General features: G+C 32.6%; 2 protein-coding genes across 4 annotated transcripts in view; one reads left to right on the top strand and one right to left on the bottom strand.

The window, feature by feature from the left end:
* Positions 1 to 2,950: 2,950 nt before the first annotated feature.
* Positions 2,951 to 10,478, bottom strand: LOC105197602 (pre-mRNA-splicing factor RBM22). The gene is made up of 3 exons (XM_011164062.3): positions 10,278 to 10,478; positions 10,136 to 10,189; positions 2,951 to 4,158 (listed from the first exon to the last, which is right to left on the bottom strand). The coding sequence occupies exons 1-3, from the start codon at positions 10,329 to 10,331 to the stop codon at positions 3,031 to 3,033; spliced, it is 1,236 nt and encodes a 411-aa protein (XP_011162364.1). The 5' UTR covers positions 10,332 to 10,478; the 3' UTR covers positions 2,951 to 3,030.
* Positions 10,479 to 14,591: 4,113 nt separating this feature from the next.
* The window catches only part of LOC105197600, a 46,565-nt gene continuing 37,731 nt past the window's right edge, over positions 14,592 to 23,425 (top strand). The window contains exons 1-3 of one of the 3 annotated variants that reach the window (XM_039458995.1): positions 14,592 to 14,930; positions 15,013 to 15,247; positions 18,059 to 18,188. In XM_039458995.1, the coding sequence (XP_039314929.1) occupies positions 14,800 to 14,930; positions 15,013 to 15,247; positions 18,059 to 18,188 (496 nt within the window). In that variant the 5' untranslated portion in view covers positions 14,592 to 14,799. The remainder of the gene's footprint in view (positions 14,931 to 15,012; positions 15,248 to 18,058; positions 18,189 to 23,425) is intronic. The other 2 variants (XM_039458994.1, XM_011164060.3) reach the window with 2 other exon arrangements.

The following is a 23,425-nucleotide window of genomic DNA, read 5'->3' as shown; positions in this document are numbered from 1 at the left end:
TGTGAAAAGATTCATTTAAGCAAACTGTGCCATTTTCTTCTTTTGATTAAAGATGATACGTGATAAGTTGTTTTTTCGACATATGTTGCTTCATTACTTCGATTTGAAAAAAACTGCAGCTGCAGCTCACAAATTGCTTGTCAAAGCTTATGGCAATTATGCTTCCTCAGAAAGAACATGGCAAGAATGATTTCAGCGATTTAGGAGTGGTGATTATGATGTAAACGATAAACGACGCTCAGGTCAACCCAAAAAATTTGAAGACACCAAATTGCAAGAACTACTAGACGAAGACTCAAGTCAAACGCTCAATGAATTGTCTGAAGTATTAAATGTTATTCTGATGATTGTTTCCAAACGTCTATATGCAATGGGGAAAATTCAGAAAGAAGGAAAATTGATGGGAGGGTTCCGATAGCGCACATCCCAATAGCCCACCAACCAATCATCATGACTTATCTAACCCAACCTACGGAAAATCTCTAGGCATCTGCCATTGTGAGTAGTTTGTGTGCTATCGGGACCCGCCGAAAATTGATACCACATGAATTATCCGAAAATGCCATTGCGAATCGCTTAAATATCTCTGTTTCTCTGCTCACCAAGTAGAAAAAAGTTTTTTGTAGCGCATTGTAACTGACGATGAAAAATGGATCTACTTTGACAATCCAAAACGCAAAAAGTCATGGGTGAATCCCGGCCAATCATCAACATCCATATTAAAGCGAAATATTGTAAGCGTTAGCTAGCCACCGTGCGATGGCGCCAAATTACGGCTTGCAAAATGTAAGAGCGTGCAAAATGTGATTAATGTAAGAAACGCTCCGATCGGCTTTAATTTCCGGAGCAATAGGCGGAAATTCCGGAGCTCGTCACTCTCCATCGTGTCGGCGTGCAAAGAGGTGTGTAAGCGCGAGAGTCTGTCGAGTCAAACTTGTCGTTTAAAGAAATAAAGAGTGTCATAAGCCAGTAATCTCGAGTCGGTCAATACCATCCTGAAAATTCCTTACAATATCCATGGCCAGAAAGCAATGCTCTGCATTTGGTGGGATATGCAAGGTGTCGTTTAGTACGAGCTAGTCAGACCAAACGAAAGCATCACTGGGGATCGATATCAATTACAATTGAACCGTCTGAATGAAGCACTGTTGGAAAAAAGACCCGCAATCAGTAGCCAGCAATCAATGCAAAGTTATGCTTTTGCACGACAACGCTCGACCACATGTTGCAAAAACCGTCAAAGAAACATTGATGCAGCTTGTGAGAAGTTCTCCCGCACCCAACGTATTCACCAGACTTAGCTCCTTCAGATTATTACTTGTTCCGATCGATGCAGCACGATTTGGTGAACCAAAATATCGCTAACAGCCAGCGAGGGAAAATATTTTGATTGACGTATTTTTTGCTTTTGGTATTGAAATAAATGAGTTTTTTAAGTAAAAAAACCGCGGAAACTAAGTTTACCACCTAATAAGTTTTGTAATGAGGTTGATTTATTATAATAAAACAAATTTTAATAATTGAAAAAAGAGTAATTAAAAGATAAATTATACATAAAATAGTAAAATTATTAAATAGATAATTACAAATATTATAAATATTTTAAAATAAAAGTTAATTAAAAAAATTATTTTTTTCAAAAAAATATTTAAAATAGTTTATTTTAAAAAATTAATAAAATTATTAAATTAAGAATTTTGTTTATAATTAAAGAAAGGAAAAAATTGAATTTATTTTGTTCATTTGAAATTAGACTGGCAAAAGATTCAAATATTCACATAGCTCAGAGCTACCAAATTATTTGCTTGTTTAAAACATGTTTTTTTTGTCTAAAATATGTTTTGGTTACTTAAAAAAAACACAAATAAAACAGAAACAAAATGTTTTAAATTTAAAAAATTTTTGTTTCAAATAAAAATAAGTTTTTTGCCAACGCTGGGATTATTAGATGTTTTTGTAATGTTTTTCAATATTAAATCTACATTTCGCGATTGGCTGCAATTTTCACAATTTTACAATTCGATGTTACTGATATGTTAATTCAACATTTACAATCAATATAGGAAAATCAATATATAAATTTTCTATTTGCATAACTTACTATTTTCGTTCATTTTTACAAAATAAAAAAAAAATATCGTTAAAAATTTGTTCAATGTTGTTTCAATGTTGCAGCAACATTATTATAACAATCAACGTAGAAAAATATAGATTCAATATTGAAAAAACATTCACATTTCAACATTCAACATTGCAATGTTTTTATAATATTTCCGCAATATTGCATTGCAATTTGCAACATTGCTGTTCTGTGTTGTATTGGTTATGACCGTGCTATCGAAAGCCGCGATTTGATTTCATAATCAGTATATGCAATAATTATTGTTCAATAGTTTTTAACTGTAGTGATTATTGATTTCAAAACAAATTTTTGCAATAATCACTACAGTATACTATTTTAATAATTATATGACAATTAGCTTCCAATAGTTGAATCAAAAGTAAAAAAAAAAACAAAAAATAATAGATAAGTCTCAAAAAAATAGAATATGATATTTTTTAGTATCTTATTTATATTTATAAAGATTTATTTTTATTTATATTCATATATAAAAAAATAAACTATAACACCATGTATTTTAATTATGATTTGAAAATTTCATGTGTAAATTGACATGCTAAATCAGTTTGAAGAATAACAGAGCAGTAATGTAACATAGTACTTAAAAGATCTTGCATCAGATGGGGCTGAAGTCGAAAACAAGAACAGATAATGTATTCACGAGTATTTGACAAAGAGCCTGTTCGCCTGGCGTAGCGTTATTCCCATTACCCTTTGCCTCGCACGCGACCACGAGTCGCTCGACTTTCCGTAAAAAAAATGCAATACCAACATAGAATGAGTTCCACCGTCACTCCAGCATCACCTTAATATTATTACTGGACAATATAAAAGTTAAAAGAAAGAACATATATTTCCGCTACAAATATTATCATTACAATTACAAAAATTCACATTGTATTATTAAATTATTCCTCCGGCCAGGGCTTGCCAATACCCTGTGATGCGCCCATCCTGGACGGATCCTGGCTCGGATAATGAATGGGGGTCGTTCCCGGAGGGAAAATTGGTGCTGCGGTAGCAGTAGCCATTTGCGGCGGGAACATGAATTGAGGGGCAACCGGCGGCGGCGGAATCATCATCGGCGGCATTATGCCAGGAGTGGTTTGTAGATTGAAGAAATTATTGCCCATGTTTTCTGGTGGCGGCGGCAATGCACCTGGCAGTCCCGGTACGGGTTCAAGGATCTCCCTCGTCGTATCCGCCGCAGAAACAGTTTGTCTACCCTGCGAACGACCCCACTTGATCGTGAGCCGTCTGCCGCCTAGAATTAGCTTGTTGAACGTCCTCTCTGCCGCCGCCTCGGCCGCGCTCCGCTGCGTGTATTGGATGAAGGCACACTGCTGCCGCTGCACCATCGTTACCATGCGGATTTCACCATACTGATAAAAATGGTCGCGTAGTTGCTTCTCCGTCAATACATCGCCCAAATTGCCGATGTACAGCGTCGTGATAGACTTGTCCTCAGGCGGGTCTAGCTTCGGCATCGCTGCTGCCCGGCGCATCAACTTATCTGCCACCGGATCGTTCACCCCATAGTAACGATCCTTTATATTTTGATCCGCTAGTGGATCATCGGGATCCGTTGGCTTCTCATGCCGATAAGGACACTCCTCGCCTCTCTTGCATTCGCCTTTTACCCAGAACGAGCAAATGTGCGGCCTGTTTCGCTTATAATAAGGACTCGTTCTAGCCAGCTTCATCAGCAAATCGCTAGCTGCAGCGGACTTCCCGACGGCGCCAGCCGGCGTCGTCGGATCAATTTTGCCGATTTCGTTGTCTATATTTTGTACATAATATTCCTTATTTACATCTGAACGCGGAAGATCATCCTTAATCTTTAAAGCAGCATCGCGGACCTGAATGGGCAGGCCGTATTCCAAATCCAGTAGACATGTTTGACATACGTTCTTCAATCGACTGCACGTCTGGCAAACTTCGGTTTTTTTAAATCTCATTCTTGCTCCTGGACACCATCTGAACACTGTGAACGGTCGCATACATATTTTGCATTCCTTTCCATATCTCTCTTTTGTCTGCAAATAAAACGCATGTATGATATTTTTTGTGGACTCTTCTTCATTTTCAATACAAAATTATTAAATTTCACAGTTGTTTCTCAACAAAAATTTTTCTTATAATTCTTTGTAATATTAAAAAAAATTTTTCAAATTTTAAATTTATAAAAATGTATTTAAAAAATTACTTTTAATTTTTTCAGATGTTTGAGGTTTTTTTAAGAAAGAATTGTAGCATGAGTAATATTGAAATATATCAAAATTCACACACATGAAAATTTTCAGAAAAGATGCTGACTTTTTCATATCTTTTCATATTTCCTTTAAAAGTTTTTCATAGCACAAACAGCACAAAACAAAATCTCTCTCTCTCTCTCTCCTTTTTAGGAATAAAAAAAATTATACATTGGTTTATGAAATAAAAAAAAACGATTATTAAACATACAAAATTTAAAAAAGATTAATTTTAAAAATATACAAACTGTTTCCCTACATAACAAGCTATCATCATTTTGATGTGAGTCATTTTAGATTATTAAGGATAATTTTTAATAAAAAATATTATATATTAAATTTAAAATTAATTTTTCTGACTTCCTAAAATGTAGTTTACATATTTAGATATATACAATAGATTTTAAAAAGGCAAAAAAAAACCAATTTTAAATAATAAAAATAAGTATTACTTTTTAAATTTTAACTTTTTCAATAATTTCCGATCTACATTTACACATTAAATTATATTTTATTTAATTTGTAAACAAAATATAATATATAGGCTACATTTCAAAACATCATCTACAAAGAAAATTTCACTCAATATAATATTGTACATGTTACACGTATTATATATTTCAAATAAAATTTTCCTTGGAAAAAATGTTTTGGAACCTAACCCAGCAAACACAGAAAATAATAGTTATATAACTTGCGTGTGTCACGTTATATAACGAATTTTTACATTCTAGCGATATTGTAGTTATCTAAAATTGAATTGTTGATTACAACGCAATAACTTATAACAGTCATATAACTGCCATTTAGCAGGTTTATATAACAAACATTTTATTTTAATAATGTAACTGTTATAAAACTGAATTATTAATACGACTCCTCACTGCTGAAAATGATTAAAACCGATTAAAACGGAATCCTTTTTAAGTGATTTTAATCTGTTTTAATCGATTCAATCCATAAGCGGATTAAAAAGTAATCGGTTTTAATTATATACGAATCGTAATTGATTTTAATATCGCTTTCGTGAATTATTTAAGTGTAATGCATAATATAAAAATTTTTTAAATTTTAATTTATTTGTATTAAGACTCTTAAATACTCTCAGCGACCACATTTCAAAATCCTGACATTAGTAGCGAGAAATGATATGCTGAAACGCTGAAAATTCTTGCGTGCTATTTTTTAAATAAAAAGCTATTTTGATAAAATAACATTGTACATCATTTTAACTAATTTGTAAAAATGTTCGGAAACTATTTTTTTCTTGACGGTTGTCAAGAATTATTAATTGCTAAAAAAAACTTAGCTTTCGGACAATTTTACAAATTTGTTAACGTGGTTTATAGTGTTATCATCAAAATATATATTTAAAAATGGTACATAAGAATTGTTAGCGTCTCAACGTGTTACATCGCATTAAAATTTGATTTAATTATAATTTATGAAATGCTGTAATTTCGAATTAAAATGGATTTAACAAGTGAGTTCTGACGCCACCACTAGGTGGCCACGCCATGAGAGATTTTCTCGTGAGTCGAGTGCGGCCACATGCGTTATATCTAGGCGCCACGGCGGCCGACTCCCCAGTTTATACTTCAATGAGACTTTTAGGAGCAGCTTATTGTAACCTCCAGACAAATACTCGCTCTCATTTTTTTCAAACATGATGTGTGTGTGGAACGCTGTTCCACATAAAATTTTATATTTTTATGCGTAAATAACAATTTGTATTGTTATTTAATTTTATACATAAATGAAATGTTTAATTCAAATTTAATCTTTTTTTAATCTTTTTTAACGAAAAGAATACAAAAAATATTTTTTGTAAATTAAACATTTATTACATTTACATTAATGTATTCTGTTTTAATAAATCTATCTGGGTTCCGATTGGGTTCTTATTTTCAATCGGTTTTAATACCATATTTTCGGTGCAGAAATCCCGATCGATTCGGATTACTTTTTTTTTAAATCGGTTTTAATCGTACATTTTCGGCAGGGCTGTATAACAAATATGATACAACTGTTATGTAACTGTTATTTTTCTTATGAGTGGGAAATTACAACTAACATGGACATTACATGTAACGCGCATGTTATATTGCGTGTTACTTTCGATTTTATTTTATTAACATTGCCGTTATGTAACTGTGTTTGCTGGGAACCTTAGTCTATATTGCAATACATTGGAAAAATCTTAGAACATATAGACATGAAAGGAGAATGCCTATTGTTCTCGAAAGAAAAATATGTCCAGAGGAAGTGAGAAAAAAATCATAGTTGCCTCTCTCTCTTATGAGTAACTGTTCAACAGTGCGCATGTGTAGCTTACGTTTGCTTGGCCCTTAGAACATATAGACATGGAAGGAGAATGTCTATTGTTCTCGAAAGAAAAATATGTCCAGAGAAAGTGAGAAAAAAATCATAGTTGCCTCTCTCTCTCTTATGAGTAACTGCTCAACAGTGCGCATGTGTAGCTTACGTTTGCTTGGCCGGTTTTATCCATGAAAATAGGTTAGGATTCTTTAAGGTTCCAAAGTTGTTAAACGTACTTTTTTGCAAACTGTCAAAAGTTAAACAATGGGTTTATATTGCATTTTATGTGGTAAAAAAGACAAACGTATCTACATATATCTACATCTACAGATACGATGCTTGTATGCGTCAAATTGGCGCGCATGCGCATTTTCGAGCAGTACAAGAGAGAGGCAACTATGATTTTTTTTCTTACTTCCTCCGGACACATTTTAGTCTTCTATTCTGCTTCCATGTCTATTAGGAGTATAAATAAGTTTCACAAAAAATTTCGCCACTAGTATGTTATGGTTGAAATTGTCTGTTGTAAAACGTTATATCGTAAGGTTGGACATCTGGCAACAACATAACTTTAAAATATTAACGATTTTGTATCAGCATCATATATCTTTTTTCGTGCGAAAATGTCGAGTTTTGAGCCGAATAAGCGTTATTTGCGGGAGCTTTTGATTTACTTCTTTAATTTGAAGAAATCTGCAGCCGAGGCGCATCGATTGCTTGTAGAAGCATATGGTGAGGCTGCCTTAAGTGAGAGAAGTTGGCGTGAGTGGTTTCACAAGTTTAAGAACGGTGAATTTAACGTCGAAGACAAAGAACGTAGCGAAAGGCCGAAAGTGTACGAAGACGCGGAATTGGAAACATTATTAGATGAAGATTCGTGCCAAACGCAAGAAGCACTTGCACTTACATTAGGAGTGACTCAACCAGCAATTTCACATCGTTTAAAATCATTGGGAATGATTCAAAAACAAAGAAACTGGGTTCCATATGAATTGAAGTCGAGAAACGTTGAACGCCGATTTTTCACATGTGAAATGCTGCTTGTCAGGCATAAACGAAAGGGTTTTTTGCATCGTATAGTCACTGGTGATGAAAAATGGATCCACTACGATAACCCAAAGAAGAAGAAATCATGGGGACCACCTGGCCATATTTCAACATCGACAGCCAAGCCGAACATTCATGGAAAAAAGCTCATGTTGTGTATTTGGTGGGATCAGCTTGGTGTCGTGTATTATGAGTTGCTCAACCGAATGAAACCATTACTGGGGCTCTCTACCGAACACAATTGATGAGATTGAGCCGAGTACTCAAGGAAAAACGTACCCACTACTACTCCAGACACGACAAAGTTATTCTTCTGCATGATAATGCTCGTCCAGATGTTGGCGGCGCCGGTCAAAACCTTCCTGGAAACCTACCTGGAAACACTCAATTGGGAAGTTTTACCCCACCCGCCGTATTCACCAGACATTGCTCCTTCTGATTACTACCTGTTTCGATCGATGGCGCATGGCCTGTCTGAGCAACACTTCACATCATATGAAGATACAAAAAATTGGGTCGATTTGTGGATAGCTTCAAAAGATGAAGCATTCTTCCGACGCGGTATCCGTATGTTGCCAGAAAGATGGGAAAAAGTAGTGGTTAGCGATGGACAATACTTCGAATAAAACATTAGGTACCATTCTTTCACAATAAATGCCCAATTTTTAATAAAAAACGGCGGAAACTTATTTATACTCCTAATATATGTTCTAAGGGAAAAATGTTCAATCAATATTGAACAATGTTCCCAAATGTTGAATTGCGATATTTACAGAACATTCAATAAACATTAATTTAACAAACATTTGATGTTTTTTTCAACACTAAATCTATTTAAAACGTTTAATGTTCGCAATGTTGTAATTGTTCAACATTTGTAAAATATTGATTCAACATTTATCCTGTATGGATATTGGTCAAAATATTCTTATATCAATATTTTAAATATCATGTTAAAAAATATTAGATTTTTTCAAATTATTTTCTTAGTATTTTCTGAAAAATTTCAATTTGTACAAAAAATCTAAAAAAATTTGTTAAGTTTTACAATATATAAAAATTCTGAAAAATTATATAAAGAATTAAAAAAAAATATTACCAAATATATCATCATTCTCATTACTACCCAGACTATGTGTTTATTTCATTGCTGTCATGTTGCTTGCAAGCTTAACATATGTCATCAGAATCATAATAACCAAGTTTGCAAATGTTAATAAATTGATATTTTTACAATAAGATTTATATTATACATAACATGAGTCAGTTATTGATAGAGCTTCTAGTAGATTGTATTACAACCTTGATACAATCTAGTTGGACTTTTTCACAAATTCAATACAGTTTAAAAATAATTTCTTATTCTAACATGAACAGGAAAAATATAGAGAATAATACATGAGTTTTTAAGTGCATTTGTTTAAATATAGAAGTTTTACTAATCTACACACACTAAAATTATAAATAAAACAGTTTAACTGTAACACTCAAGTGCAAATTTTGATTAAAATACCGAACCTAAAATAAAATAAATTTTACACAAAATACATAATATATACTATTTTTATCTACTCATGTTATATTCACAATCAATCAAAAATTAAAAATCAGTACTCTGCTTTATTAGATATAATATAAAATCTGTTCAAACTGCTTAAAATCTCAAAAAAAAATTTGCACTTAAAATGAGATAAATATTCAGACATTGAAAAGCAAAAATTCTAAGTATAAAAAATACAAGCAACACAAACAGGTCTGGTTGACATAATGTCAGGTAGATATCAAAATGGTTAACCTCTCACCAAAACTCGCAAAAAAGTGATGGTACATTTTGATTGCTATACAGGATTCATGTAAAGTCTTATGTGACAATTTTGAATAACAACTTATCAGTCACATGTCTGCAATTCTCTCTGGTATTTGATTTTAAATCGTGAAATCATCAGAATTCATGGTAAAACTGTTGCTACAAATTTATTGGTTTATATAATGCTGTTCCCACTCACAACGTAAAGTAATCTTAACATTGCCATCTTGCTCTCAAACTACTAGCAATAATTACATTCCGATATACACTGTCAGTACTGAAAATCTATGGTTTGTTACATACATTATAAATTTTTTAATACTGACAGTGAATTTTGGAATGCAGCCAATGTAAACATTCTTGTCTGCATTACTTTAATGTTGACATATTTGATAATTAGTATATAAATCGTTGAAAGGGAACAGCTGGCAAAAATTGCCATCACCATAAGAAATCGCAGATATGCACAATTTTGTTAGATTTGTTACATTATTCAGCTATTAATTTAGACAACAATTCAACCGATATGACACTACTCTGTAATAAGACAGTTAAATAAATCAATGTGGCAATCACTGAATTACTTACCATACGAATGTATGGATTGTCTCCTAAACACGTCTGACACAATATCGGGAATTCCTATGACAAGAATTAAAAGGTAATCAGATAGAAATGTATTCTCATTAAAAAATAATAATGTACTTAAAAACTTTTTTTTTTAACTCACCGCATCCTCCCAATTTTGTCTGTTATATGTGTTGGTAGTCTTTGATGTCGCCATTGCGTGTAGTTTATCTTATAACGTACAGAAGAAATTAAAACATAACATTTCCGCCATTTGCACATCAATAGAACAACTACTGACTACTGAGCTACGCACAGCGCACAGCCCACAGAACATATACTATGAGAAATGAAAGCTCTACCAGTAGAGTCCTATATAAAGAGAGAAGCGACATTGATGTCCGAAGCTCTGATTGGTAATCTGATTAATACTTGATTGGCTAAGCGAGCAGCCATATTGTGACCACAGCTGTTTGCAGAATGATACGAATGGTGTTTGATAACAGGTCTGTTCGAGTTGCTTGAAATCCCCAAAAATTTTTGCACTCGAGATGAAATAAATATACCGTTTGTTTTCTGTTCCTGAACTCCCTGAATTAGTGTACACTTAAAATAAAATAGATATATATTTGAAAGTTAGTGAAAGCAAGAAAGAATGTTCCAGTGCAGTCTAGTGCAGGAATAGAAAACAAGCCTATATATTCGATCGTAAGAAAGAGAGAGACGACAAAGAAATTAATTCAAAAAGGGCAGCAACACGAACAGGCCTAACGTTAGAGCGGTCCCAAAATGGCGGTGGAGGACTCAATTGGATACTGAAGGTTGTGGTGGGGGTTTGATGTCGCTTCTCTCTTTATATAGGACTCTACTGCAAGTCTAAAGGGCCTCGCACATGAAATGCATAACATAACATAAGCACAACATAAGACCGATGGACCAATGAACATCCAACATAAAGTCGCCATATTGATTTACATAACATTTTTATTGGTCCAGAGGCCTTATGCTACGCTTATGCTCTGTTATGCATTTCATGTGCGAGGCCTTTGAGGGCCTCGCACATGCAATGCATAACATAACATATGCACAACATAAGACCGATGGGCCAATGAGCATCTAACATAAAGTCGCCATATTGATTTACATAGCATTTTCATTGGTCCGTCGCTCTTATGTTGTGCTTATGTTACGTTATGCATTTCATGTGCGAGGCCCTTTATGCCCGTTTCCTCCAATGTGGTTCAACTCAGAGTTCATGTGATCTTTGTTCAATTTTGAACGCAGTTTAATCTTCGGTCAACTCGTTTTGCTTTCCTTCAACTTTACCTTTGTTCCAATCAACTGAACGTACACCCAAGGACTTTGATTCTGTCCATGGAGAAATTTTCCAAACTGAGAAGTCGCTATCTTTCTACATGCTTACAGTTCATGATCAACGTAACGACCAATAAAGGGCCTCGCACATGAAATACATAACATAACATAAGCACAATATAAGACCGATAGACCAATGAGTATCCAGCATAAAGTCGCCATATTGATTTACATAAGATTCCCATTAGTCCAGAGGCCTTATGCTACGCTTATGCTCTGTTATGCATTTCATGTGCGAGGCCCTTAAGCTCTAGTCGTTTCATTAATCATGAACTGCAAGAATGTAGAAAGTGGTGACTTCTCAGTTTGGAAAATTTCCCCATGGACAGAATCAAAGTCCTTGGGTGTACAGTTGTGTTCATTATAGTTGCGACACTTTTTCTTAGATGCGTTTCTGAACGCGCAACTATAACGAGAGCTGAGGACATGATTGTTTCTTACTTGTGGATCCAGCCAATTACGTTCGCAGCTCAATGAGCAAGGCTACATTCCAAAAACCATCAAAGAAAAAGTGTCGCAACTATAATGAACACGACTGTACAGTCGTAAGCTAAAAGGTTGCAACACATTTTCTTCGATGGTTTTTGGAATGTAGATTTGCTCCTCGAACGGCAAACCTAATTGGTTCTTACCTGTGGATCCAACCAATTACGTTCGCCGATCGATAAGCAAGTCTACATTGGCTGTGTTCCGTTTTTACTGGCAGTGCAGTAAATGTGACGTCATGACAGTACACTGTCACAACTGTTCCAATATTACTGCATTACTGCCAGCACTGCTATAGCATCGTATTTCGGAACAGCATAAGCTGTGTTCCGATATTAACTGCCAGTACTGAAAATGTATAGTATATGTGACATGAACTATAAATTTTCAGTACTGCCAGTAAAAACGGAACACAGCCATAGTAGCCATATTGCACTGTAGCTACCTCACCTTGGCTGTGTTCCGTTTTTACTGGCAGTACTGAAAATTTATAGTTCACGTCACATATACTATACATTTTCAGTACTGGCAGTTAATATCGGAACACAGCCCTTGGAAGCTGCAGTAGTCACAGTGGCAATATGGCTACCATTCATGACGTCATTGATGTTACTAGATGCTGTCGCAGTGCGCTGCGTACCATAACGGAACGGATTTTTCACCACTGCCAGTACTGGCAGTTATATCGGAACACAGCCATTCTAAAAATCATCAAAGAAAATGTGTTACAACCTTTTAGCTCACGACTGTACACATACACTTCGTGCGTGTTAACTCAAATCAAATTTGTGTCAAGTAATGTGATTGGTGCACAGCTAATGATTGTGACGGAAAGAGAGAAAGGTTGGGCAAGGTTGGATAACTGGTATTGAAACCGCGGCGGCATAGGTAACGAACTCCGAAAAAAATCTGGACGGCAATAAGTTTTGAGGTAATTAAGTAAAAAAGTTGAAAAATATTTAAATAATCTTTAATATTGTGAAATATTAAAGATAAAAATTAAAGATATTAAAGATAAATATTAAAGATATTTTAAATTTTAGTTCGTCTAAATTCTCGAAATAATTCATACGTAATTTAAATCTTTTGGGTCTCTTATTTATATATCTTATTATATCTTCATCATCAAATGATGATGAAATATTATATGCCATAATGACTTCAAAACTAAGAATAAATACATATGACAATATGCATAACTTCAAACAATCTCAAATGTCAGCGTTTTGCGTTGTCTTCTGCTTAAACGCTGATCAAACCAATCAGGGCCACTTTCACCAACGCCGATTAACTTAATCGCTGATTAGTCTATCGGAATTGACTAATCGCATTTGTCGTTTTTACTTAACGACAAATACGAATGGTCAATTCCGATAGACTAATCAGCGATTAAGTTAATCGGCGTTGGTGAAAGTGGCCCTTAACCGGCCAAAAATGGGCGTTCAGAGTGAACGCCGTTTAACTCATTTGAATCTTCAGTAAAAACTTGGTGGAACGCAAAATGTCGTTGATCGGAGTTTAAACTGGGTTCAAATTTTGAACCACGTTGGAGGAAACGGGCATTAGACAAAATAAAATATCTTTAATATTTATCTTTAATATCATTAATTTTTATTTTTAATATTTCACAATATTAAAGATTATTTAAATATTTTTCAACTTTTTTACTTAATTACCTCAAAACTTATTGCCGTCCAGATTTTTTCCGGAGTTCGTTACCTATGCCGCCGCGGTTTCAATTCCAGTTACCCAACTTTGCCCAACTTTTCTCTTTTTCCGTCACAATCATTCCGTTTGTTTTCTGTTCCTGAACTCTCTAAATAAGTGTACACTTAAAATGAAATAGATAGATGTTTCAAAGTTAGCGAAAACAAGAAGGAACGTTCCAGTGCAGTCTAGTGCAGGAACAGAAAACAAGCCTATTAGCTGTGCACCAATTACATTACTTCACACAAATTTGATTTGAGTTAACACGCACGAAGTGTATGCACATTCAGTTGATCGGAACGAAGGTAAAGTTGAAGGAAAGCAAAATAAGTTGACCGAAAATTAAACTGCGTTCAAAATTGAACGAAGTTCACATGAACTCTAATAGCGTTTTTCATTGGGAAACTAGTGCGCACTGAGTGTGCACTTGCTGCAGATAATTGGGCGTTTCCGTTGGCACCGTCATCGCGCGAACCGAAACGTCCAATTACCAGCGGCGAGTGCACACTCAGTGCGCACTAGTTTTCCCAATGAAAAACGCTATAAGTTGAACCACATTGGAGGAAACGGGCATTAGACTATATAAATATGAACTGCTAAAGCCCGTATCAGACTATGCATTAAAAATTGAAGATTGAAGATTAAAGATTGAGCTTTGGCCAATCCAAATAAAAGGAGTTAAAATGTCCTTGTTTTGATTGGTCAAATTTCAATTTTTAATCTTCAATCTCAATCTTTAATGCGTAGTCTGATACGGGCTTAATAGTCTGCATAAATTATAGCACGGCTGTGAACCAACATGCCGTTTGTTTTCTGTTCCTGAACTCCCTGAATTAGTGTGCACTTAAAGTGAAATAGATATATATTTGAAAGTTAGTGAAAACAAGAAGGAACATTCCAGTGCAGTCTAGTGCAGGAATAGAAAACAAGCCTAGGAACAGAAAACAAACGGTCGGTTCGCGGGACAGAGAGACACTTTTTTCTGCCAGATTTGTTTATTTTGAGTGAAAACGCGTCGAATGAGACTAATTTCGTTAAAATCGGGGGTGCAGTAGGTATTCTTAACAATTACCAAAATCGATAAAACCGACCTATACAGTAACATAAACAAATGACAAATGGAAAATGAAGAAATAATACAATTGTGTAAACGGAAGGAAAAACTCTTGAAAAAGATTATTTTTTTAAAAGACAGATTAAAGACCCAAGAAAAATACGGACGTCCTCAAGAATCAATTAACTTAAACACGTAATTAACTAAATTGAGTTAAATATCATATGTAACTAAACCTTTCATTTTTATTATTTTGCCATTTGTCCAATAATTGTAGCATACTGCCTTCCGACGATGACGATCAAAAACCATCAGAAGTCTTGTCTACCAAGTACACAGCTAAATTGTGTGAAATTACCAGTCAAGTGACAGGAATAACATTTAAAGATGTTGATAGAAAATGGTTAAACAATGATATTTATATGTATACAGCTAAAGTGGTGACAAAAACAATTTCCTTTAACATGGAATTAACAGTGGCTTTAAAGGTACCAAAGAAAAATTATAAAATGGTAATATGGTAATAAATCTACAAGATGTTATAAAAGATTCAGTGTTTACATATAGATAGTATACTCCATACTGAGTAAAAAAACTTTAATCCTTTAATAAAACACTGACCAAAAAGTCAGTTATTCTTAAGATAGAAATAATTTTGTATATCAGTATACAATCAATTTCTTATTGGCAAATTTAGTTATTACATCAGATTGGTGCATATTAAAAACTACTACATGAAATTAGCAAAGTTCAATGCAAAAGCAGATAAATATTTTAAATAATTAAATACCCAGTAATAATACTATCGCATTATTTAATAGAATATTTATATATTATTTCATTGGAAATTGATTATATTATGCTATTGTATTTAGATATTCTATATGTAATAGTCTTTGATATACACTAATTAACAAGTAGTTTAAGTGACTGAATTCACTATATATTAAATCCTTATGTCTACAATGCTAGAAAATGGTGTCTTACTTGTTAAACAGAATTCACTAATCACATTAGTTAGTTGCCTGAATTGTTCAAATTGGTCACAAGATTTTGATCCTATATAGAAATTTTAATGAAATTTCAGCAAATTTAACATTTTAGTAAACTTAATGAAACTTTAATTAATGTACAATGAAATTTTAATGATATTTTGAAAAGATTGTTTCTCTTATTTAATAAAAAATTTAATGAGAATTTAATGTAAAAGTAATGGAATTTGAATAATAAGATATTAATACTCTAAAATAATGAGTTTTTATTGCAATTGTAATGAATTTTTTATGAAATTACAAAACATTACAGATAATGAATTACTTACATTTTATTGAAACACATAAATTTTTTATGAAATTGGCAATTATTTGTCAAGATGTAACAATTATAAAATTCAACAAAATGTAATAGAAATTTTATCAAATTTTATTGAAATTTTAAAACTTTACAAAAAAAAGTCAATTATTTTTATCATGACAAAAATAAAGTAATCAACTATTTAGTGGGCTAATAAGAGTAATCATGTTGTTGGTGCGTAGAATTAACAAAAACGCGTTTTTGAAATTAATAAAATTATTAATTCTACGTGCCAACAATTGCAGTTACTTTTATTAGCCCACTAATAGTTGATTACTTGACTATTTGAGAGTACTGTACTTTGGTGTCTTTTATTGTAATAAAAATAAAGTTTAGATCATAAATGTAAAACATTCTAAACTGAATAATTTATGATTTCAGCTAGTTAAAAATTTTCAATTAACTATTTATGTGAAATTTATGAATAGTGAATAAATATACACATCAAATTCTCTAGTAAAAAAAATTTTTGTAAAAGTCTGTAAAAGTCAAGTTTATTGAGGGTGAGGTAGCTCATCCAAAGTTTTATCAAAAGAAAATTTTGAAATTGTAATGAATTTTTGATGAAACAAAAAATTGTATACATTTGTAATGATAAATCCACAATATTTTATTGAACTTGTAACAAGTTTTTAATGAAATTTTAATGAAAAATCTTGTAATTATGACATTTTACTAAAATTAAATTAATTACTAAATTTTTAGTAAAAGAGTAATGCCAAATTTGACCCATTTCTTGGACCTTGAATTTTAAACTTTTTTTATGCCAAATAGTATTTTATGTAATGAAACATTAATCCTAGAGAAATTTTAAGATGAGCGCCGTTCCGGAGATATAAAGGGTTGAAAGTGATTATTTCCAGTCAGGGTATATTGCATAAGGAAAAATACGTGGCTGAAGTTTATATAATATTGAGGGTATATTTTATTGTATTGATTCATTGTTTAGAAAATAAACGATCTACTATTTACCGTTATTATGGAGGGGAGGAGGCATGCTTTATAAAGCACCCTGAAAAATAAAGTCTTGTTACATGACGTATTCATGAGTACTATTGTACTTGTCAAAGTGGTGTTTGGACTACAGTTTATTGCAGTCATGTAATGACAATTGTATGCAATCATGTAATGATAATTATATTCCTTGTATTTGCTTAATATCATAGGATACAAATATCCAATCCTGAAATATACAATGTATCTATTACGATTCACAAAACAACCCTCCATAATGAGAGGCAAGGGGACTCACATTAAAAAAGCAACCCAATCTGTGAGACAAGGGGATTCTCAGTAGAAAAGCATCTCGATCCATGAAAGGCAGTGTCACATGTCACTTCAACTTCGTCTATTTCGAGGAGTTTTTATACTAGACGAAAACTAAGGTCATATTTCAATCTGGGATAAAAATCCACAAGAAGCAATGTTTCACTTTGTTTTATACATGTATATATATATTTTTTTTTTTAGATAGATTTTTAGATTGATAGAAATGGATTTTTTTAATGCCACAGTGAGATAAAAATGATCATTTTTGACACTTTTCTAAGAAATTTAACGTGATAGAGCAATTTGATTACTGGATTTGTGTTTAGCGTGCTAAAATACATGGAAAATGGTAACTTTTATTTGAATAACAGAAAAGAAGTCTAAAAACGGCGACCTGTTATGAGAAACCATCACTTTCAACCTTTTATATCTCCGGAACCGCGTTTATGTTCATCTTAAAATTTCTCCGGGATTAATGTTCCATAATATTGTACTATTTGGCATAAAAAAAAGTTTAAAATTTGAGGTCCAAAAAATGGGCCAAAAAACAAGTCTTTTTGGCATGACTCTTTTGATGAAATCACTTAAAACATTTCAAAGTGATACAAAATGTTGAAATTTAATCAAAGTTTCATTAAAATTGTATTCAAATTTTTTTATTAAAGTATTATTTTCTTATTTATTTTCTATATTTTTTTCAGAATTTAAATGATTTCCGAATTGAGGACATAATGTGCCACTTCATAGATGTCACGAATTGTTACATATTAGAAATATCCCCTTGGTTCCAAAAAATTGCAAGAATGAAGAACTTTTCTCTTCTTATGTCCGGTAGGTAATGAGAGAATATAATAAATTAACATGTTTTTTAAACTAAATTAAAATTAATGGTTTTAAAAATAATTAAAAATTACTTTATTATGTTAAAAATTACATGAACGAAATAAACTAACTTGGTTGAAAGTTATATTAAGATTAAATTAACTTGAGTTAAATAAAAACTTAAAAATGTTACTATTAAATGACAATATCGTAATTTTTTTAAATATTATAAATAAAAAAATGCAATGTGGAATCGTCAAATAAAGATTGATGCCAAAAAGACCTGTTTTTTGGTCCATTTTTTGGACCTCGAATTTCAAACTTTTTTTTATACCAAATAGTACAATATTATGGAACATTAATCCCGGAGAAATTTTAAGATGAACATAAGCGCGGTTTCGAAGATTTAAAGGGTTGAAAGTGATGGTTTTTCATAACACCGGGCGCCGTTTTTAGACTTCTTTTCTGTTGTTTGAATAAAAGTTACCATTTTCCATGTATTTTTACGCGCTGAACACGAATCTGGTAAGCAAATTGCTCTATCACCTCAGATTTCTTAGAAAAGTATCAAAAATGATCATTTTTATCTCACTATGGCGTTAAAAAGAATAAAACATCTTGAAATTGTGTAATCTAATAAAAATGATATGCGTTTTTTTTTAATGTATGAAATCTTTAAAATGCGCATATTATAAAGAGAATATACTCTTTCCACAAAACCCAAATGGTAGTATTTGTATTTTACAAATACTAAGTAAGTACTCAAAGTATACTATCTTTGTATTTCCATTAAAAAATCTTTCAGTTTTAACCCAAGTGGTTGTATTTAATTTCAATAAGTTTCAATGGCATATATAACATTTAATTTAAAAGAATTAAAGAGGAAACAGTACAAAATGAGAAAATTTTATTGAAATAAAAAGTAATAAGTTTGTAATGAACAAAAACATGGCGCTGCTAGATAGAAAAAGCAGAAAAGACATAAGAAAGAATGCAATAAGTCTAACACTTGTAAAGGATGTGTTATAAAAGCAATTTACAAAATAAGCTTTAGTTTCTTTAACATTTAAGTAACATCGTAAATTAAACTTAAGATATCACCACTTGGATTTTATTAAAAAAATAAAGATTATTAAAAATTATTTATTTCAATAAAATTTTCTCATTTTTGTTAAAATATAAATTATTTAGGATGAATTATATTACAAAATTTTAATATATTATTTATTTTCAATTAAATACCACTTGGGTTGGACGATTTTTAATGATAAGAGAGATAGTAGTAATTAGGTTTTGTATAAAAATTATTCAATTTTTCTCATTGCTTTTCTTATCTAACAGCGCCATGTTTTTGTGCATTAAAAATTTTTTATTTCAATAAAATTTTCTTATTTTGTACTGTTTCCTCTGTAATTCTTTTAAATTAAATGTTATGTTCAAAGATATAGTTTTGCGCTTGTATTATAAATCACAGTATAATTAGAGGCCAAGACGACCAAGACAGTTGTTGATTTAAATAATTTATTAGAATCTAAACAATAAAACAAAATTATTTTTTTAAAACACAACAGATCATGGTAACAGTAAAATAATCAACTTAGAAATAGACCCAAGAAAATTCGCAGAACAACCAATAGAACCCATCCCAAAAACAAACAACAAATTGTTCTTAAACTTAACACAATATTCTATACCTGTACTATAGAACCTGTGTCTAGTTTGTTACAATTGGGCAGCAGGTTCTGTCTACTTATTAATTACATGATAATCAATCGTACAAGGACTTAGACTGATCTCGTGAGGCACCGTAGAATCAGTTATATACATTCTTACACATAATAACAACGGGTGGATTTTTGACATGCGTTAAATACCGTGCGAATGCTTAATTATGACAATTTAATGTTATCTACAACAGATGGTTTTTTTCTGACATGCGCTATATATCGTGTGAATTCTTTATTATGACAGTTTAATGTTATTTTTGCGGCTGAAGAAGGTTAAGTTAAACCGAAACGTACCGCACTCGAAATCTTGTTAGATTCTAACGAATTATTTAAATCAACTGTCTTGCTTATCTTGGCCTCTAATTATACTGTAAATGTTATATATTCCATTAAAACTTATTGAAATTAAATATTTGATTGGTAACTAAGTGATTGCGGATTTTGTTAATAGAGATGGTCTTAGCACATTCTTTTGTTTTGTCAACGTGTTCAAAACATTTTAACCTATATTGTTTTCTTGTTGTTTGGACTTCCGCCTTTAATTTAGTAAAAAAATTTTATTGATTAGTTATTTAGTTTTGTTTTTACCCTAATTTAAAAATCAGCAAAAAATCACCAGAATGAAATTTGGCAAACCAATTTTGACACTGCTTTTTTTTAAAGGCTTTATTCCCATACGACACATAACTTGTTGTGTGTTTGCGATGCGTTCTTGCCTTTTCGGAAATAATACAATAAAATATGTCTGAAATGCGCGTCTTGTTCTTCCATTTTTAAATTGGGATAAAAACGAAACTAAATAACTATTAGGAGTACAAATTGAAAACCGCCGTTTTTTGTCAAAATTTGAGGATTGATTGTTGAAAAATGGTTACATACTTATTCTTGAAAGTATTGTCCATCGCTGGCCACTACTTTTTCCCACCTTTCGGGCAGCATACGAATCCCGCGTCGAAAAAACTGCTCGTCTTTTGCGGCGATCCACGAATCGACCCAGTTTTTGGCCTCTTCGTAATAATGGAAGTGCTGCTCAGCCAGGCCATGCGCCTGGATGATGCCCATTGATCGGAACAAGTGGTAATCTGAAGGAGCGATGTCAGGAGAATATGGCGGATGAGGTAAGACGTCCCATTTCAATGTTTCCAGATAGGTTTTAACGACCTGAGCAACATGTGGCCGAGCGTTGTCGTGCAGCAACATCACTTTTTCATGTATTTGCTCATATTGTGACTGTTTTTCCTGCAATGCTTGGCTCAAACGCATTAGTTGTGCTTGATAGCGACGTTCTGTGATGGTTTCACCCCAATAATACCTCTAACTTTGCGCCTTCAAACTTTTTCACCGATCCGGGACGCTCCTTGTCCTTTATGCCAAAATCACCACTTTTGTAGCGTTGAAACCATTCTCGACACGTTCTTTCACTAATGGAAGCCTCACCATAAGTTTTTACAATCATTCGACGCGCCTCAGCCGCAGATTTTTTCGAATTGAAGGCAAAAAGCAAAACTTCCCGCAAATGACGCTTATTGGGCACAAATTTCGACATTTTCGATCACAAAAAAATATATAACGCCGATAAAAATTCACAACTGCAATGATAAGGAATTTTTGCCAGATGCCCAACCTTACATTTAAAATTTTTGATTTAACGTTTGGCGCCAGCATTTACCGCTGGCGCCATCTACTGGAAAACGGCGGTTTTCAATTTGTACTCCTAATAATTGATAAAATTTTTTTACTAAATTAAAAGCGAAAGTCCAAACAACAAAAAAACGATATAGGTTAAGTGCTTTGAACACGTTGACAAAACAAAAGAATGTCTATTGACAAAATCCGCATTTACTTAGTTGTCAATCCAATACAACCACTTGGGTTCACAAAAACTGAAAGATTTTTCAATTGAAATACAAAGATAGTACACTTTGAGTATTTATTTAGTATTTGTAGAATACAAATACTACTACTTGGGTTTTTGTAGAAAAAGTATATTTTCTTTGTAATAGGCGCATTTTAAGGGGGCATATACACCCAGGAGGCCAAAAAATGGCAATTTTTTTTTTTTTAACTGTTGGAGTTATCGAATTGGGTTTTTTTAAGTTAAAAATATATATTTTGAAGAAACTTCAAGATATTTTTATTAAAAAATTGCTCAAAATGACAGATATTGGAGGTGTCATAAAGAGGCAGCCCGAAAAAATTGCCCAAAACAGTACCAAGTGTACTTTCGCCAAAAATTAATTGAAACAAAAAATGTTTATGGAATCTTAAAATATATAATAATATCTTTGGCGTATCGGGGCCGATTTCAAAAATATCAAGTTTTAACAAAATGGCGGGCGTTTAAACTTAAAGTTGCAATTTTCAAGACAAAATTTATTCGTTTTCTCGCTCCCCCCCAAAAACTAAGAGGTTAAAAAAAAATTCTCTGATACGCGATAGATAATTATGTGTAGAATAGCTAGTATAAATTTCAAGCAAATCGGTTCAGTGCTTGTCGAGATATTTTTGGTACCAGTTTAAAAAATGTTGTTTTGAGAAAAACGCGTTTGAATATTCAACATATGTTTTTGTTAAGGAAACATGAAATTTTTTTAACTTACACAGAGTTGTCAATTCCAGGACCATAATACAAGTCCTCTGCAGTAGATGCGATGCACATATCGTCTAATTTGTTGTCGCCGATGTATTCGCGCTTTCGTCTGTTCCTATGCGCGTACTTCGACTTGTGCTATGCGGCGATCATTTTTGCGCGTAGCATATTGGTGTGCATTTGGTCCGAGAGAAATGCCCATAGTGCTCATTCGTAATATTGAAGTTATACCATCGTTGAATAGGTCTGCAGCAATTTCTACTGTAATAGCACCGCTGTGCATTGTTTTAGAGGCTATTTTACAAATTATATTGTTAAAACTTTTTTTGCTATTCTGAGTATAGCCACCAACACAGCACTCCAATAATGCGTCTTTACTGACATATTAGACACGAAACTGAAGGGACGGGCCGTGGTCTAACCATGATATCTTAGCGGCGCGCGTCGCGGTTTGACGCGCCAATGTGCTATCCGGGCTATAATTTCATCATTTTTCGGAATTTTGATTTGAAATTTTCACCAGACATTCTCGAAATATTAAACATTATAAATATGTAATAATCAAAAAATCGATTTTTTTTATCTTTCTGGATGTAATGCCCCCTTAAAGGTTTCATACATTTTTTTAAAGAAATGTGTATCATTTTTATTAGATTACACAATTTTAAGATATTTATTTTAAGTAAATATCACTTAGATTTGAATAAGAGATTTTGTAGAAAATATTAATACATATTATTTTGATTGAAAAAAATAAAAATTTTTAGGCGCGCGCACACACATAGACGCCTTTTTTTACCTTTTTTTGAAAAGGTAATTTTGTACTGATCACGCGTTTTATAGTGTTTCAATTTGATTATATTTTACAGAGTTTTTTATTTTATTTATACTTCACATTTTACAGTGCTTTTCACTTTTGACAAATAAGT

Source organism: Solenopsis invicta, chromosome 16 (assembly GCF_016802725.1).
Source record: "Solenopsis invicta isolate M01_SB chromosome 16, UNIL_Sinv_3.0, whole genome shotgun sequence".
Classification (NCBI taxonomy): Eukaryota; Metazoa; Arthropoda; class Insecta; order Hymenoptera; family Formicidae; genus Solenopsis; species Solenopsis invicta.
The sequence above is the reverse complement of the archived record's forward strand: the minus strand, read 5'-3'. Positions and strand labels throughout refer to the sequence as shown.